We start from the raw sequence: 17,389 nt of genomic DNA, 5'->3' as shown, positions 1-17,389 counted from the left end.
TAAATAAGTTAATTATTTATATAAATAAAATTAAAACTATCGTAAACTAATAATCGTAAGGTAAAAGTACCTTAATAATTATTATTTAAAAAATAAAAGTCTTAGCTTATTAAAGTAAATATAATATATTCCGCTTATAATAATTATTAATATAAATAATAGGTATAACCTTAAATAAATAATTAATTACCTCGTAGTATATTATAAAGTATTTTTAAACGTAGTTAATTAATTTAGCTTTTTTTTTTTTTTTTTATACTTTTATTATTATATATATAAATCTTTATATTACGCTTTATTTACGAATATTTATTAATTATAAGATAGTTTATAATTATTACTTTAAATTTATTTTATAAGAACTTTTAAATTATTTAATCTATTATATTTATTAGTAAGTTAATATTACGTCTTTAAACGGTTTTATAATATTAATCTTAATAAATAAAGTTATTAACTTTATTTTTAATTCGTACGTTATTAATATTAACGGAGGAGGAGGCGGTAACGAGCCTTCTCGTAGTTTTATTAAGTTATTTTATAAGTATAAAGATAATAATAAAATACTCTCGTTTTTAAAGGATTTTTAATAAATTATCGTTATAAACTACGTTTAATATAAAGTTAAGCGTATTAAGCGTACTTTATAGCTTAAATAGTTTTTTATTAAATATATTAAGTATATTAAATAATTTATCGTTATATTTATTATTATTATTAAAAACCCCGCCGCTTTACCCGTTAAGTTTAATATCGTTCCTTTCGTTACGCTTATTAAGCTTATCGCTAAGCTCGTTAATAAGCTTATTAAGCTCGTCGCTAAGCTCGTTAAGCTCTTTAAAACGCGTGCTACTCTTATCGCTATAAGCGAGGATTAATATTAAACTATTATAGTTTTTTTAAATGCCGTTATCGTTTAAAATAAACTATTAACCGGCGTTAATTCGTTTATTTAATTAAATACCTCGATTTTTTTTAATCGTTAAGCCCTTTAAAGTTTTTTAAGTACGAGTTAAAAGTTTATTTAATTTAATAAAATACGCTATAATATATATATAAACTATTTACGCTTAATACTCTTTTATATCGTAAAAGCTTCGCGTTATTATAAAACTTTTAACTTTAATATTATTAAATACTTTAATTATTATCGATATAATTATATATATATATTTTTATAAACTATTTAATATACTTTAATATATTAATATAATTTAATTATAAGAACTTTACCCCGGTAATTATATATTATATTACCCGTTATTTTATTAAAGAGGCCGTTAATTATATTATTTAAAATAGAGGTAAAATTAACGTAAGCTTATTAAAATACTTAATAATTTAATCTCGTTTATTAATAATTTTTATAAAAGTAGCTTAAAAAGTATTATTATATATTCTATATATTTATAAATATCGAGGTTATAAGTTAAACTTACTATTTTTATAATAATATTAATAAGCTTACTATCGTTAATATTTAACGTAAGGTTAATAATCCGTTAAACGCTTTATTTACTTTAAATAATTTAATTATACCTTTATATAATATTAATTCTAATATACGTAATCGCTTTATTAAAAAGTATCTCGCTTTTAAAAGCCCCTCGCTTATTTCGATAAGATTCGATTTTAAAGATCCCTTTATTAATATTAACTCCGAGTTAAATTAAATAGTTAACCTTTATTTTATTATTATTAATATACTACCTTTAATAATATTAAGTATCTTATAGTATTCTTTATTTTTCCGCGTTTAAAATATATAAATTAATTAAATTAACGTGTTTATTAAAACTTCTCGCGGGCTTTTATACTTTAATAGCTTTTATTTTTCGAAGTTCGACTCCTTAAATTAATAGAAATTTAATAGTTATAATAATTATTTCGTTATCGCTTTATACTTACCTCTTTATAATATATAATTAAATTACCGAATATTTTATAAGTTTAAAAATCCTCTTTAATACTCGAACTTAATATATAAAAAATTCTTTATTAATCTATTTATTAATATATCCTTTATAATAAAGTAAGTTACTTAAAAAGTTTACTTTTAATACTCTTATTATAATTAAAGGTTTTAAATATTTATATACCTTAACTTCGTAAAAATCCTTTCCCTTTAACTTATAACTAGCTTAATAATTTATTAATTATTATAATATATCGAGAACAAGGTATTAAGTATTAACTTTAAATCTTTAAATAAATATTTAAATATAATTAATTCTTTTATTACTTATTATAAAATTAATAATTTTACCTCCGTAAATAATATAATAACTATATTTTATTAAATTACTTTTTATATAATTAAATTATCGAATAATATAATAATATATTTATAAAATAATTTACGTATCTTTAAATTATCCGCGAAAAAAACGTCGTTTATTATAATTAACGCTTAAATACAGTTCTTTTATTCTTTAAAAGAAATTACTATAAACTTAATATTATAAGCGTACCGAATATATTAATTAACGGCCTTAAGGTATTTTTCGCTAAAGTTTATTAAAAACTTTAATAATTATAAATATATAAATATAATATTAAGGTAAATTATAATAAAACTATAAAGTAATAATTTAATTTATTTTTAATAAACCTTAATCCGTGATTTTAATGTTTTATTAATATATTTTAATAGTTTTTTAATCGGTAAAAGTATCGTTATAATTCGTAATACTTTTAAATTATATTTAATTACTATCTTTTTTAAGTAAGTATTATAAGATAATTAGAGACGTTTATTAATTTTATTTTTAATTATATATATACTAAGGTAATAAATTATATTACCTTAATTTTTAACTTTATATATTTATTTAATATTAATTATTAATTTATTAGCTTTATTTTATTTTAATTTTCGATAATAAATTAAAAAGTTATTTATATAAAAGATTATAAATATTATATATTCTTTATTATAAAATAAATAGGGTTTTTTTTAAACCGATAAGGCTTAATTTATAAAGAGTATTAAAAAAGTCGTTATATTATAATAATAAAGACTTTTTTAACTTATAAAGGGTTTTTTAAAGCTTAATATATATCTTAGTTTACTTATACTTTAAAAGGAATTTATAATATATCGATAAGGATCCCTTAACGAAGGTTATATTAAAAAATATATTAATTATATTAAATTACTTTACTTTTAAGTTAAATTTCGTAATTAAAACTATTATAATTTAAAAGGATCGTGCGGTTAATATTACGGTATATATATTTATAAGCGAGTTTATATTTTATTTATCGCCTTATACGTAAATCTAAGTTTTATATAATATATAAATATTATTCTCGTTAAATTTATTAATAAATACCTACTTTAACGATAATAAGGTATTATCGTAAAAGTGCTTAATAACTTCCTAAGCCTTTATTTTTATTAGGTTATTAATTTTTCGCTTAATAACGGTTATAAACTACTCCCTTTTAAAATAAGTAATTACTTTATTTTAAAAGCGTAAAGGTAATTTTAAATAAGGTTTAAATATCGCTTTTTTAGCTACTTTTTCTAATAAATATACTTTTATAACGGTAATATAAATAATATAGTGCTTTTTACTTTTTAATAATAATGCTTTATTAATATTAAGAAAATAGGTAATAAAGAACGTATATAAGGTTATTATAAGAGTTATATAGAAAATTAATTTATTATAATCCTTTAATATTTATAGGTTATTTAATTTTATTTTATTACTTAATATAAAAAATATACTTTTAATATTATTACTTTTTTATTTTTTTAATTATAATAAGTATAATTGCTTTTAATTAAGCTTTTATAACCCTTTTATATATTTCTAATAGTATATATATCTTTATTACTTTTAATAATATAGCTATAATAATTTTATCCTAGATTTTTTTATAATAAGAGAAATATTTTTAAGAGTTTATTACTTTTTTTTTACCGGATTACGTTATTTCTTGTTTTTTAAAAGCTTCTAGATTTTTAAAGCTTTTTATATTAATAAATTTATTCGTTTAATGTTTTTCGAAAATAAATAACGGTAGCTTATTTACTTTAATTTCTTTCTCCGAGTTTTTAACCGGCTCTTTTACTCCGGACTTTATTTCTAATTTAAATATACGGCTTAGCGATAAGAGTCCCGTGCTACTCGTATTATTATACTCGGCTTTATAACTTTTTAAATATAATTTAAGTGCTAAGCTTACCCCCGAGGCCTCGTCGATAAGTATATCGAAAGTTACCGTACCCTTTAAATTTAAAAGGATTAATCCTTTAAGCCCTCCGAGACGAGAGATAAAATTAATAAAATTATTTAACTCCTTTTATAATATTAAAGTCTAAGGAATAAAAATAATATATAATAATAGTTTAAAGTTTAAAAAGAGTGTAATCTCCTCGACTTTTTTAATAAGCTCTTTATTCCGGTTTAATTCCCTTTCTTCCCCTTTTTAATAAAAAAGGTTTTTATTAAACTTAATATTATATAAAATAATAATTTTTATTAGTTTAGGAATTTATATATAATAGATATTAATAGCTTTATAGTTTACTAAATACCTTATATAACCCTTTAAAAATACTTTAAACTCTTTACGTAACCGGCCTTTAGTTTTATTATAATTAAATATATAAGCTCTATATTTAAACGTTTATATACCGCTTTAATTAAGCTTTAAATTTACTTAAAAAGCTTTAATTTATATAGAATTATATTATTTAAAATAACTCGTAAATTATAAATTTAATACTTTATTAAGGCTCCGCTATTATTAAAATTAAGTAAAATATATATTTAATAGCTTAATAGCTATTTAAATAGCTTTAAGTTATAAGCTTTTTAATAAGTTAACGTTTACTTTTATTTTAAAAACGACGTTTATTACTTTTTATCCTATTTACTTTTAATTATTTATCGGTTTTTTAATATTTATAAGCTTTTATTTTATAATAATACTTTCTTTTTTATACTAAAAACTATATTAAGTACTTTTTTAAATTCTTAATAGTTTAATTTCTTTATTATACTTAAAATAATATATAAAAAGATTATACTTATATTAAATATATCGTTTAAATCCTTTTATTACTTTAAATAACTTCGTATATAAGCGAAACTTTATAAGGTATATTTATACTTTACTATTATAATTATCCTTTAATAGTAATATATACTTTAAAAAGCTTATACTTTAAAAAATACTCGAAAAAGTTTTAAAGTATATAATAAAAAGGTTTAAATACTCTTTTAATAAGTCTTCGCGAAATAATACGTTTTATAAATAACGTTATATATATTTCGTACTTTAACTACGTTAAACCTTTAATCGAAATATCTTTAATTATATATATAAACTTTACGAAAGCTTTTAAATTTAAATATTTTACTCTTATATATTATCTTTTTTTTAAATTTATTTTTATATAAACCTTTTTTACGGGCTTCTTATCCGTTATAAAGTGTTTTATCGTTATATAAATACTTATTATACCGGCTATACTTATTAATAAAAAATTAATATAAAAAATAAATAAAAGCTTATATTTAATAAAAACTAGGTTACTTTTTCTTATAAGCTTTCGTATTACGACATTATCTTTTAACGATTTTATTTATAGTATATAATTTTTTCTATAGTATTAAATATTAACGCTTTTTAAAAACGGTTTAAAAATAATATTAATATAAAAACCCTCGATTAATATTACCCTATTAAGCTTAAAATCGGTTAATTTACCTCGCGCCGTAAAAATATTCCTTATAATTCTCACCTTGTACCCTTTAATTAAAAACGTAATTATACTTACTTTTATAAATTTACTAGTCGAAGCTAATATTAAAAACCCTAGCATTAATAAGTCCTCGTTATTAACGATATAATAAGAATTATAATTATCGATTAAGGTTAATTATAAAAAATTATATAGTCTTTAATTTTAATAAATTAATATATTAAAGTTCTTTTTAATATTAAAGAGCGTATAATTAATAATCGCGTATAATACTTTTTTTCGTATAAAGCTATTTAAATTAATCTAGTTTAGTTTAATAAACTATTAATATAACGAGGCTTATTTAACGTCGGAGTTTAATTAATACTTAATCTCCGTATATACTTCTTAATTTAAATAAATTAGCCGGTTAAAAAGTTTATCTTTAATCTTTTTAGTAAAAGTATATTTTAAAGAATAATAATTCATTAATAGTTAATAATAACGTAACTAAGTATTAAAGCGGAGTTTATAAGGGTAATTATAACTTAATAAACCCTACGACTTATAATTATTAATTAATCTATACTTTTCCCGCCTATTATTAAACGAAGCGTAAAATAAATATTTTCCCCTTTTTAACCTATTTTATTTTACTTATTCTTTTAATAACGAACTTAATATAATTAAGCTTATTAATATACGTTCTTTTTACTTTATATAATCGAGTTCCTTTAATTAGCGTTAACCTTATTTTAATACTAATCGTTTATTAATTATTTTAAGCTATATATAAATTACTAAGTATCCTTATATTTTAGGGATTTTCTTAGAAGCCGCGTTCGTATAAATTTTACTTTATTATATTAATTAAAGCTAAAAATCCTCTCCTTTTAATTTAGCTTACTTTAAAAGTTTATTATATTAATCTTAAATAAAAGTAATATATAAATTTATAAAAAGTCTAAACTATTATTTAAACTAGCGAATAATATTTTAAAGCGTAAATAGTTAATTTAACTTATAAATATTATTATAAACTATATTAATATATACCTTCGAAACCGTAAACTTAATCTACTCGTTAATAATAATAAAAGCATTTTTTCGTATTATATAATAATATATTTTTATACTCTATTCGCTCTATTTAAATTTAACACGTTTAATAATATCGTCGGTAAACGTATCGTATATCGATTCCGAGTTTTTTACCGCTATAAATACGCCTATTATAAGGTCTATTAAATTAATCTCGTTTATTAATTAAAAATCTTCGGTTAAACCCTATTTAATCTCGTTGATTATACGTATCTTAAGCTTATTATAAAAATAAGCATCGTTAAATGCATTAAAATCGAGATATATTTAAATACTACGCTCGAAAGCACTTATTTTAAACGAGTTATATTAATTTAATTAATTTTACTTAATTTCGAGCTTAATATTAGCTAGCTTAATAAAAAATTTAAATATAATAAGCGTCGTGGAAATAATAAAAAAATAAAAAAATATAAAAAAATATAAATTTAAAATCGCTCTTTAATACGTAAAGTTTAATAAAATAAATAATGTAATAATAATAACGAGTTTATTTAATAAAAAACTCCGGGCTTATAATTATTATATAGTAAAAAGCGTTTAAATAATATATTAAATACTAAAGTACTATTTAAAAAAAAGAAAGAAAGAATAAAAAAGAAAAGTATTACCGTGTTAATAAATATATAAATAAAATACCTTACGTAGCGCGCTAAGCGCGTTAAAAGGCGACCCCCTATCACTATCCTCTTATAATATCTTAATTAAGCCTTATTTAATTTTATTGATTATATATATTTTAAGTTTATTATAAAGATAAGCGTCGTTAAGTATATTAAGATCGAGGTGTATTTAAATATTACGCTTAAGAGTATTTATTTTAAGTAAGTTATATTAATTTAATTAATCTCGTTTAATCTCGAGCTTAATATTAACTAGCTTAATAAAGGGTTTAAATATAATAAGTATCGTAAAAATAATAAGAAAATAAAAAGGTATAAAAAAATATAAATTTAAAATCGCTCTTTAATATATAAAGTTTAATAAAATAAGCGATATAATAATAATAACGAGTTTATTTAATAAAAAACTCTAGGTTTATAATTATCGTATAATAAAGAGCGTTTAAATAATATATTAAATATTAAAATATTATTTAAAGGAAAAAAAGAAAGATAAAAAAAAAGGTGCTACCGTATTAATAAATATATAAATAAAATACCTTGCGTAGCGCGCTAGGCGCGTCAGGGGGCGACCCCCTGTCTCTATCCTCCTGCGACAGCAATTAAAAGTGCATTGTCTTCAGTTACGGAGTTTCTGCATTCATCTCTTCTGAACTAAATTCCCTAGCATGGTACCCGGCCCCTGATGTACCGAGAGGCTTATCCCTCGAACCCTTCGAATGACTTAGATACAAACAACGTGTTCGTCAGTCGAATTAGGACGGTTGCACCTGCCATACGTGAACTTGATAAGAGACGCTGGAACATCTTCTTCAGAAGCGAGGTTCGCAAAAATGAGCTCCTCCAATGCCGCCTTATCAACCGGACGAAGCTCCCAAGAGGTGGTGATGACCATGGTAGCATGGGTATCGTTGGGCAAGATGTCCCGGAGCTCCCACTTGCCCCGACAATCGGCTCTGTAAACAATGAACTCGTGGTCCTCGGTGGCGGTGGCGGGAGAAAGGCTGTGGTTGGCGTCGTTATGGATCGCTTCACCGAAAAAAGGGGCCCGGTCTATGTCTTTCACGACACGGGAGCCTTCGTTGCGCTCCCAGTGGGAGCATGCAAATAGCAACATGGCCATGCTTACATAGCTAGGCGATATGCGCTTCCAGGAAGTCTTGATATGAACCCGCTGGGCGGCGGTGAGGGCAGGAACGGTAGAACTCGTGATGCCGGTTGTAGGTTGAAGAAGTGATGCTGAAGTTGGTTGTGTTTGTGGGAGGAGTTGAATGTGATGGTTCTGATGAGGATAGACTCAATTACCGGAGAGCAAGTAGCAATAGATACACATGACGAGATGCCCATAACAGGGGTGTTGAGATTCTAATCCAGAGTCTGTTTACCTGGGTAGGAAGCAAAGATATGACTTGACCTTGCTTGTTACTTACTCACAGAACCTTTGGTAACATATGATCAATTCCATTGTTGAACTCCGTAGACTATTTACTGCGTTTGTTTAATGACAGCAAGAAGGGCAGCTTTGCCGCCGTGGCCTCGAGCAATGGCCAGGTCTGGTTGGTGTACGAGCAAGATGGGAAGTTGGCGCGGAATGTGTTTCAGGGGAATAACTGGAGCAAGGCCAGCTTCTTTTCGTGATTAGAACTGTGCGTAGCAGGCCACGAGGTATTTACTGGTTATTCTTTTATTCAGTGGTATCTGTTTGAGCATGTGCCAGTGCGAGAGCGATCTCCTCGGTTTCATAACGAGAAGAAATTCGCACCGAACAGATGGACGCCGGCCTGATCATCTATGTATATTCTCTTCAAAGCGTCATATACACACGAAGGCAATGCCTTGCTAGTTCCGGCAGGCAACTCCGATGATATTCCCCGCGGTGGCGTCCAGTTTTCCTCGAGGAAGCAAACTCCAAACCGCTGAAGTTGCTCATGATATGCCGTTTCACTGCCAGCTAGACGGAGGCCCGGCCCAGTCCTCATCGCCAACTACCCGGAACTCCACGCCCTCGCCAAAGTAGCCGGCGTTTTGCCACGCCTCCATGGTGCGACCGTCGTAGGGACCTTGCTTCGGGGCCCCATCTCTGCCGTCCACCCATCTGTACTCCCACATCTTCGCCGGCGCATCTTCCTTGGCCTCCGCCTCCCGTCGCGGCTCTACCCAGGGCTCTTGCGTCTCGCGGCTCCATTCTCGGACCAGGAGTTCCCGCTCCCTGTCGTAGACGTCTGGCCGGTCTCTGCTCAGCAGTTTGTCTGCCGCATCCGTAATGGCATCGATAGCCTCCTTGATCCGGACCTGCTCCGGGTCTTCCTTCTCCGCCGCATCCACGTCCATGGCTTCCGGCTTCATCTTCTTCTGCTTCCATTTGGGAACCTTCTTGGATTTCGCCTGGCCGCGACCGAGCCGCGCAAGAGCTTCGAGGGCAGTCTCTCCCAGCTCCAGCTTAAGGATGAGCGACTTGAGCAGGTCTGACGTCAAGATGTCGCCGTCCTCTTTGCGCTTCTGCCGCAGCTCGGCCTCGCGCTTCTCGTGCGCCTCGGCCGCCTTCTTCATCTCCTTCTTGCTGACGCCCTCGAGCCAGCGGTCGTGTTGCGCGTCGCGATCTATGGCGTTGCGCACGAAGTTGCCCGACTCGTCGAAGCGTCCCTCCTCCTCTTCGGCGCGCAGGTTGAAGGCCTCCACCTTGGGGGCGTGCTTCTTCAGTCCTCCGGCGCCTACCTCCTCGTCCACGTCTTCTTCTTGTATCGCGAGCGCAATCTCCTCTTCGTCGTCGTCGTCCGACTCCTGGCCGTCGAGCCGTATTTGCGCCGTGTCGCGTGACCGCATGTCCTGGCCCTCGATGTCGGCGCCCTCGAGGAAGCGCACCTCCTTGCTCTTCTTGGTCGTCGTGTCGTCGACCCGGTCTTCGGTCTCGTCCTCGTCGGCCTCGGCGAACATGTCGTCCATGTCCTCGTCCTGGTCCTTCTCGGCCTTCTTCGCCTCGGGCCGGGCGCCCAGCTCCTCGCGGTCCGAGTCGGAGTCGTACCCGTCGATGTTGACGGCGCCGCGCTTGGTAGCGGCGCTGCCCCGGATCACTTCGGCATCGGCTTCGAGGAACTCGTCTTTGTCTTCTTCCTCGTCGCCGCCCAGGGCTAGCGCGGAGGGGTTGCGCACGTCAAACTTGACTTTCTTGGAACCGGGCTCGGCAGCGGCGTCTTCGTCGGCATGGTGGGCACGCGCGAACTGCTCGCCGGCGCGCTTGGGCCGAGCGGCACCGTATCTGGAAGACATGGTCGGGGGCAATATGTGTCGTGTGGAATGCTACTTGAAAACAAAAACAAAAACAGAAATTGTCGTCACCATTCGGGTGGGATTGATGGCCTTGTCGATCTGGGATTCCAAGAGTCTAGGCACTGGAGCTTGGGGCAATAGCTTTATTTAGTGGAGTGGCTGTTAACAAGGAGATTCTGGAGCTTCAATTCGAGGATGTATTGATGTCTCTGTGAATTGAGACTGATGCAAAAAATACAGCTGGAATAGAGTAGTGGGAAATTGATTTAGACAGGAAGCTGGTTGTAAGAACAGTCTGATCTACGTCATTCCGGGTTTTTCTCCTTGAAATTTGTGTTGCACAGTATCACTGTAAGCTGTTCCTCAGAAGCAAACAACACAAGTTTCAGCCACTAAAAACGGGAAGCTTTAGAAGCTCGACCCCCGAAGCTGCCCAAAAAGCTCCCAAAGACCCCGCTGTAGGCCAGGGCCCCTTTGGACTGAGGTAACTCAAGCATTGCCCAATCCGGGGCGGAACAATAGCCTAGCCGCCTTTCTGTCGTCATCAGCCCAGCTGCCTTCAGATTGCCAACCCAACGGAGACAGATCGTGGGATCAACTCAGCACCTGGGTATTAGCCACCAGCAGCGAAACCTACGGACCTCGAATACCCAGAGGAGATAGCACTCGGTAACCTATCAATCTACCCACCCATCTCCGTTCGTACTACCCCAGAATAATTGCTCACCGCCACCAGCTACAAAAGCCCAGATGGTGAGTGGACAACAAACAACCCCTCCGTCCATCTAACCTCAGTAGTACTTGCTCCATTCTAACACACACTGCTCCTCGCCACTCTAGTATCGCCCAGGCTTCAACGATTTCGACCCCGACGACCCTCAATCCATGTTCATGGCGGCCCGCGGTATGTCTCGCCGGCCGGCGATGCAGCGCTTCGACGAGTACTTCCGATGCTACCCCATCATCATGGCCCCCGGCCCCGAGCGCCCCGAACTAAACTACGGCTCCAAGATCCTCCTACCCGTGTCCGCCCTCGACAAGGTGTCCAAGCTGCACGTGCAATGGCCGCTGACCATGGAGCTCGTGAACGGCGCTCGCGAGAAGCACACCCACGGCGGTGTCCTCGAGTTCGTGGCCGAAGAAGGGCGCGCATACCTCCCCCAGTGGATGATGCAGACGCTGGGGCTCGACGTGGGCGACATGATCCAGATCAAGACGACCTCGCTATCCCCGGCCAAGCTCGTCAAGCTGCAGCCCCAGTCCGTCAACTTCCTTGAGATTAGCGATCCCAAGGCGGTGCTCGAGAAGGCGTTCCGCAGCTTTGCCACGCTCACCATGGGCGACGTCTTCAACTTTGAATACAACGACGAGGTCTACGACGTGGCCGTCCTCGAGGTGAAGCCGACGTCCGAGAAGATGGGTGTCAGTATGATTGAGACCGATGTCGAGGTGGACTTTGCCGCCCCGCTGGGCTACGTCGAGCCGGAGCGCCGCAGCGGCACGAGCACGCCGAGAAGCACCAAGGGCGCCGCCGGAGTTCCCGTCGGCGGCCTGCTCCGCAGCCAGGGCACCATGGCCCAGTCCATCAACTACGACGCGCTGAAGCCGGACTCCTCGCAGGCTGCGGCGGGCGCCCAGGCGGTCTCGTCGCATTTCCTTAGTGGGGGCCACAAGCTCAACGCCAAGAACAAGGGCACCTCTACGCCACTTTCCACCACATCGTCCAGCCAGGGCCAGCCGCCGATGCCGCGACGAACGAACGGCCCCATGCCGCTGCGGATAGGCCCCAACAAGCTCTTCTTTGGCTACGACATCAAGCCGCTCAAGACGGAGGCCGATAAGGAGGCGGAGAAGGAAAACGCGTCCAGGCCCCACTTTGCCGGTCAGGGTCAGACTCTACGTGGCGGTGCCGTCAAGCGCAAGGGCGGCGACCAGGAAGACAAGGGCAAGGCGCCGGAGAAGAAGCCGAGCGAGGGCCGTCGTTTAGACGGGCGCAAGGGATAGGCGATCGGATGGAAGTAACGAAGCATACCACGGCGTTCTGGATGGGGTTAAGTAAGGCCTGCTGTGATATTCAGTCGAGACTCAGGTCGATATGACATTACACAGCACTATGCTATAATAGCTTATGATATGATTCAAATTCACCCAAGTTGATGTCTCGTTCTTTGGTGATCTCGTATCTTCTCATTCCATATGCTCACTCGCCCCTACAATTCAGTATGTATAGATGCTGGCTCAATATCCAAGGCAACTGCTTCTTCAGATCTGGTACTTTCCCTTTACAGCAGGTAGAAATTGCCAGACACCAGAAGCACGTCATGTTTGAATGGCCCTCTAGGCGTATATCTCCCACGGTATGAATTTGCAGCCTCGACAAGGCAGAATATTATTACCCAACTGGATGGCATTATGCACGTTTTGGTCGCCTGGACAATGTATCAAAGTGACTCTCAGGTGGTGGCTCTTGCCCACACGATACAAAATGGACTACAGATGCGTATTATGTCCCCGATTCCTGTCAACTCCAACCCAACCAGGGAAGTTTTACTGCACCCCGACTACCCACCTGTCTTTGACGAAGCCAAGCACAACCCGAAGATCATTCAACCATCCCCGACCGCTTTCAGATCAGACTATCCTCCCACTGCTTGTATCAACCCAGCCACAACTCCAAGATGCCCGGTAAAGGAAAAGGCAAGGGAAAGGGTAAAGGCAAGGAGCCAGTCAAAACCATCCCAGCCCCTCCTTCCCCTGTTGCTTCCCCCAAGTGGGATATGGACTCTGACCACGCGCTGCTCAACATCATACTCCAGCTAGGAGAATTCCACATCCGTAACTGGGATGCCATCTACCACGAGTTTCACGATGTCCAGGGTTTTCCCAATACCAGAAACTCGTGCCAGTAAGTAGCAGCGACCGAGACCGTCGCTACGTATAAATGAATCCAGCTGCACAGCAACCGACACTGACGAACACGATTTCATTTACAGAACCCGCTGGTCTCGAGTCCTTCGAAATACGTTTCATGCCTGCGTGCAAAACTTGGGTCGTCAAGAACGCGATACCTACCAGCAGGAACAGGAAGTGGTCGACCACATTGAGTCCCAGTACGCGCCTGCCAATGACACTGAACACGAGGACACCCCTCATGCCGAGAGCTCGCGAATCCGCTCTGGGAGCGCGCATTCCACCGCACCCGCCGTCATTGGTGGTGGTATGCACCAGTCTCGACATGGTTCTTCATCATCTGTTCCTGTTGTTCTTTCTGGTCGCCCTACTCATGATCGACTCCCCTCGGTCCCAGAAGAGGAAGGTACTGCCGCTGGTAACAGTACTCGCCACCACCGACAACCTTCTTCTGCATCTGCTCCGCCGGCCTTTCATGGTGGTAATATTCAATTTACACCAGCCCCTGTCGTACCTCCTGTCCCGGACAACAACAACAACAACAACGCCGCGAACATGCCCATCTTTCTCTATGGCACGTACGGCCAGTACGTGGGCAAGATCACGACCCAAAACGGATTTCGCAACATCGAGATCAGGGACATCCTCAGCATCACCCTGCCGCTGGCCGATCCGGTCGCCATTTGGCCGATAGCGGCAGAAATGAACCAAATGCGCCAATACCCGCAGCAGGATCCCGATGCCTTCAGGTGCGATGCTCAAAACGACGTATCCGTCCGACCCGACGACTTCTCATTGTTCACCGAGGCGCACCAGCTCGATATCGGTCCCTTTATCGAAGCTGGAGCGTTTGACTCGCCCGGCGATAATAACCAGCCGGAGTAGGTTCCTTTACCTGAGCGATGGACCAGGCCGCCTTCATACTACATTGGGCTATGCGCCTTTGACTGAAGGTTTATCGTTTCATGGAAGATTTATGCTCTGGAGTCAAGACTTACCAATCTCATGATGCTCCCCGACTGCCATTCAATGCTGGCAGGCGATGGAGGCTTGGGCAGACCCCTTTGATATGATTTGTTCAATACTGGATGATCATACATCATCGTTTATTGATATTGGCCCACGAGCATCACGAAGGGTGACTGGCCCATGCGTTACGATATTATTACAGTATCTGAAATATTTAATATAAATTACGTTAACCAAAATTAAGCAAAGGTCGTTTCCCATCCGCGCTTATACCATCCTCGCATATATCAAAAGGCATTTGTGTAATAATATGTTTAAATATCCCATCGCCACAGGCAACTCAACGTCGAAATATCGTAGCATCTTATTTATGTTGCTACTCTCATCCGAAGTAGCATAGCCACAACCTCTCGAACGAAACTCACCCCGAATTTCGTGTAAACCGTTTTACGCGCTAGGAGATTGCGATCCTCCCCATCTACACAAAAGAGTCCCTAGGATATTAGTCTAATAAGTCACGATCAAACAAGCAGCAGTAAGTCTATGCAATGCAGGTTTCTCATTAACTACCAAGATCTTTTCTTCGTCATCAAGATGTATCTGTCTAGATGACAAAGATGCGTACGATGATCTCTTCGGGGTGAAATAAGGGGAGTATTAGGGGTAAGGGCACTGTGGTCAGCAGGGGATCGATCCCAGATATAAAAGGGATCGAAACCGCCGCCGCCGGGCCAAATGTAAAGAAGATCAATCAGCGTACGCAAATGTGTGTGTAGTAGAAATCATAAGAAACCATGATGCGGGCCCATGCAAAGGGTTCCCGAAAAGTAGAAATACACCGCCATTGTGTGTTCATGTGTTGTGCAAGATGCGAGTCCCAGTGACTGCTGCAAATATCCCATGTCCATCCACGTATATCTCCGTCGCCATCGTCCATGGTCCACCGCAGAGAAAGAGGAAATTCGCAAAGAATATCCTTATCCCAAATCATCGTACCCGAGGAGCTCACTTAACGCCGCAGTCGTCGTCCGTTTGGTTGGGAGGACAAAGCAAAACGTAATGTATGCCGCCGGGTAGTCCAGGTAATCCAGTTTCCGATTAGATGTCGATAGTAGATGATGGGAAAGCCAGCAGCAGCTTAGACCATGTACCAGGGCTGGCCGCCGTTCTCCTCAGCAGCCTGGGCCTCCTGCTCGGCAGACCACTCGGGAGGGGGGGCCTCAGAGTGGCCGCGCTCCTCGTTGTTGCCATCGCGGTTGTCCATGGGGTGGTAAGGGGAGGGGCCTCGTTGGCGTGGGCATTACCGGCAGTCTCGATGCTCTGGTGGGCGTTGGCAGAAGAAGGCAGCAGACCCAAGACGTTATCGAAGTTCTGGGCGGTGGGGAGAGGAGCGGGAGCCATGTTGCCGAAACCATGAGCGTTGCCGGACTGCTGGAAGTTCATCCAGTCGGGGGGAGGAACGAGGGTCTGGTCGCGGACGTAACCATGGGCCGGGTAGTCAGGAGGGGGAGCCTCGGTGCGAGCGCGACCGTTGTCCTGGGAAACCGAGTCGGGAGGGGAGGCCAGGGACTGGTCACGGGCGCGGCCAGCGACAGGGTACGCGGGAGTGTAGTACTCAGTAGGGTGAAGGACTTGGTTGACGGGATCCCACTCGGGGGGCGGGGCCAGCTCGCTACAGAAATAAAAAAGTCAGTATGTTAGACATGGATACACCACGGAGTGATTATATCGTGGATGCGGCCAATACGTGAGTATGAGCAGAAGGGTAATACTCACTAAGGACGCTCGTCGTGCTTGGCAGTAGGGACAGTCTCGGCGTTGCCCTCCTTCTTAACCTTCGATTCCTTCTTCTCGACCTTAGGCTTGGCAGCGGTAGAGCCACGCCTCTTGTAAGCGCGGCGGGGGGCCTTCGGGGGGCCTTCTGGGGGCGACGGAGGTCCATGTCGAACTCGCCGGGCTCGCTGTCGCCGGCGTCGGCACCAACATCCGAGATCTCGTCATTGTCCAAGTCATCGCCGTAGTTGGCGACGCTCTCACCGCGCTTGCGCTTGTTATTGTTGCCATCGGGGCGGGCAGTAGGGGCGCGGGTGCTGGCGCGGCGCGAAGCGCGACCACCGCGGGCGGGGGCGTTGGCAGGGCCAGCGGAACCGGGTCGGGGAATGGGGGCACCGAAGTCGGCAGGGCCACCTGGGTTGGCGAGACCGGCGGGACCAGCGGGATTGGCGAAACCAGCGGGACCAGCGGGACCAGCGGGACCAGCGGGATTGGGGAGACCAGCAGGGTTATCATTACCAGCGGCAGCAGCGGCACGAGCGGCGGCGACGCCGGCAGCATAGGCAGCCTCCTGCTGCTCACGCTCGTACTGGGCGTGGCTGGCGCCGACGCGAGCCAGGGCTCTGTTGGTAGCGGCAGCGGAGTTACCCTCCTTCTTGCGGAGCTTCATGAGGTGCTGTCTGTAAAAGGCAAAAATGGTCAGTATATATCATACTGAAAAGCCATATCATGTTGAAGACGAAAAGAAATCCAATCTCATGTCCCCACTGAGACATCAACTCGAGAGAGGCGCCATGAGCTGCGCTGTTGGTTAGGTGGGATGGGTGTCAGGCAAGTCGTATTTACTGGGCAGCATTGGCATTGAAGGGATATCCCTTCGAGGTGGTTTCCTCAATGATGGAGTTCCACTGGGCGGGAGTGGGATTGGCATTCTTGTGGATGGCCAGGAGCAGGTCGAGTCTGGACTGCTCAGTCCAGTTGAAGCGTGCAGTCTTGCCTTGTCCGACCATGATGACGGTAGTGAATGAGTGACAGGTGAATGAAA

The 17,389-nt window shown here is 38.7% G+C and overlaps 5 protein-coding genes across 5 annotated transcripts; 2 read left to right on the top strand and 3 right to left on the bottom strand.

The window, feature by feature from the left end:
• Positions 1–8,149: 8,149 nt before the first annotated feature.
• Positions 8,150–8,548, bottom strand: PG986_009725 (uncharacterized protein; the record flags this gene model as incomplete). The annotated part of the gene is made up of 1 exon (XM_066845947.1): positions 8,150–8,548. One exon carries the CDS (start codon positions 8,546–8,548, stop codon positions 8,150–8,152), a length of 399 nt encoding a protein of 132 aa, XP_066698345.1.
• An 818-nt stretch (positions 8,549–9,366) lies between these two features.
• On the bottom strand, positions 9,367–10,692 carry PG986_009724 (Lin1 family protein; the record flags this gene model as incomplete). The annotated part of the gene is made up of 1 exon (XM_066845946.1): positions 9,367–10,692. The coding sequence occupies one exon, from the start codon at positions 10,690–10,692 to the stop codon at positions 9,367–9,369; it is 1,326 nt and encodes a 441-aa protein (XP_066698344.1).
• Positions 10,693–11,442: 750 nt separating this feature from the next.
• On the top strand, positions 11,443–12,696 carry PG986_009723 (uncharacterized protein; the record flags this gene model as incomplete). Its single annotated transcript, XM_066845945.1, has 2 exons — positions 11,443–11,445; positions 11,533–12,696. The coding sequence occupies 2 exons, from the start codon at positions 11,443–11,445 to the stop codon at positions 12,694–12,696; spliced, it is 1,167 nt and encodes a 388-aa protein (XP_066698343.1).
• A 674-nt stretch (positions 12,697–13,370) lies between these two features.
• PG986_009722 (uncharacterized protein) lies at positions 13,371–14,487 on the top strand (the record flags this gene model as incomplete). Its single annotated transcript, XM_066845944.1, has 2 exons — positions 13,371–13,597; positions 13,644–14,487. The coding sequence occupies 2 exons, from the start codon at positions 13,371–13,373 to the stop codon at positions 14,485–14,487; spliced, it is 1,071 nt and encodes a 356-aa protein (XP_066698342.1).
• Positions 14,488–15,709: 1,222 nt separating this feature from the next.
• Positions 15,710–17,354, bottom strand: PG986_009721 (uncharacterized protein; the record flags this gene model as incomplete). The annotated part of the gene is made up of 5 exons (XM_066845943.1): positions 15,710–15,855; positions 15,924–16,243; positions 16,348–16,455; positions 16,521–17,024; positions 17,191–17,354. The coding sequence occupies 5 exons, from the start codon at positions 17,352–17,354 to the stop codon at positions 15,710–15,712; spliced, it is 1,242 nt and encodes a 413-aa protein (XP_066698341.1).
• Positions 17,355–17,389: the final 35 nt, after the last annotated feature.

Source organism: Apiospora aurea (genome assembly GCF_038362705.1).
Source record: "Apiospora aurea strain CBS 24483 chromosome Unknown utg000006l_segment0_segment0, whole genome shotgun sequence".
In the NCBI taxonomy this organism is placed as follows: Eukaryota; Fungi; Ascomycota; class Sordariomycetes; order Amphisphaeriales; family Apiosporaceae; genus Apiospora; species Apiospora aurea.
This window is presented reverse-complemented; position numbering and strand designations above follow the sequence as displayed.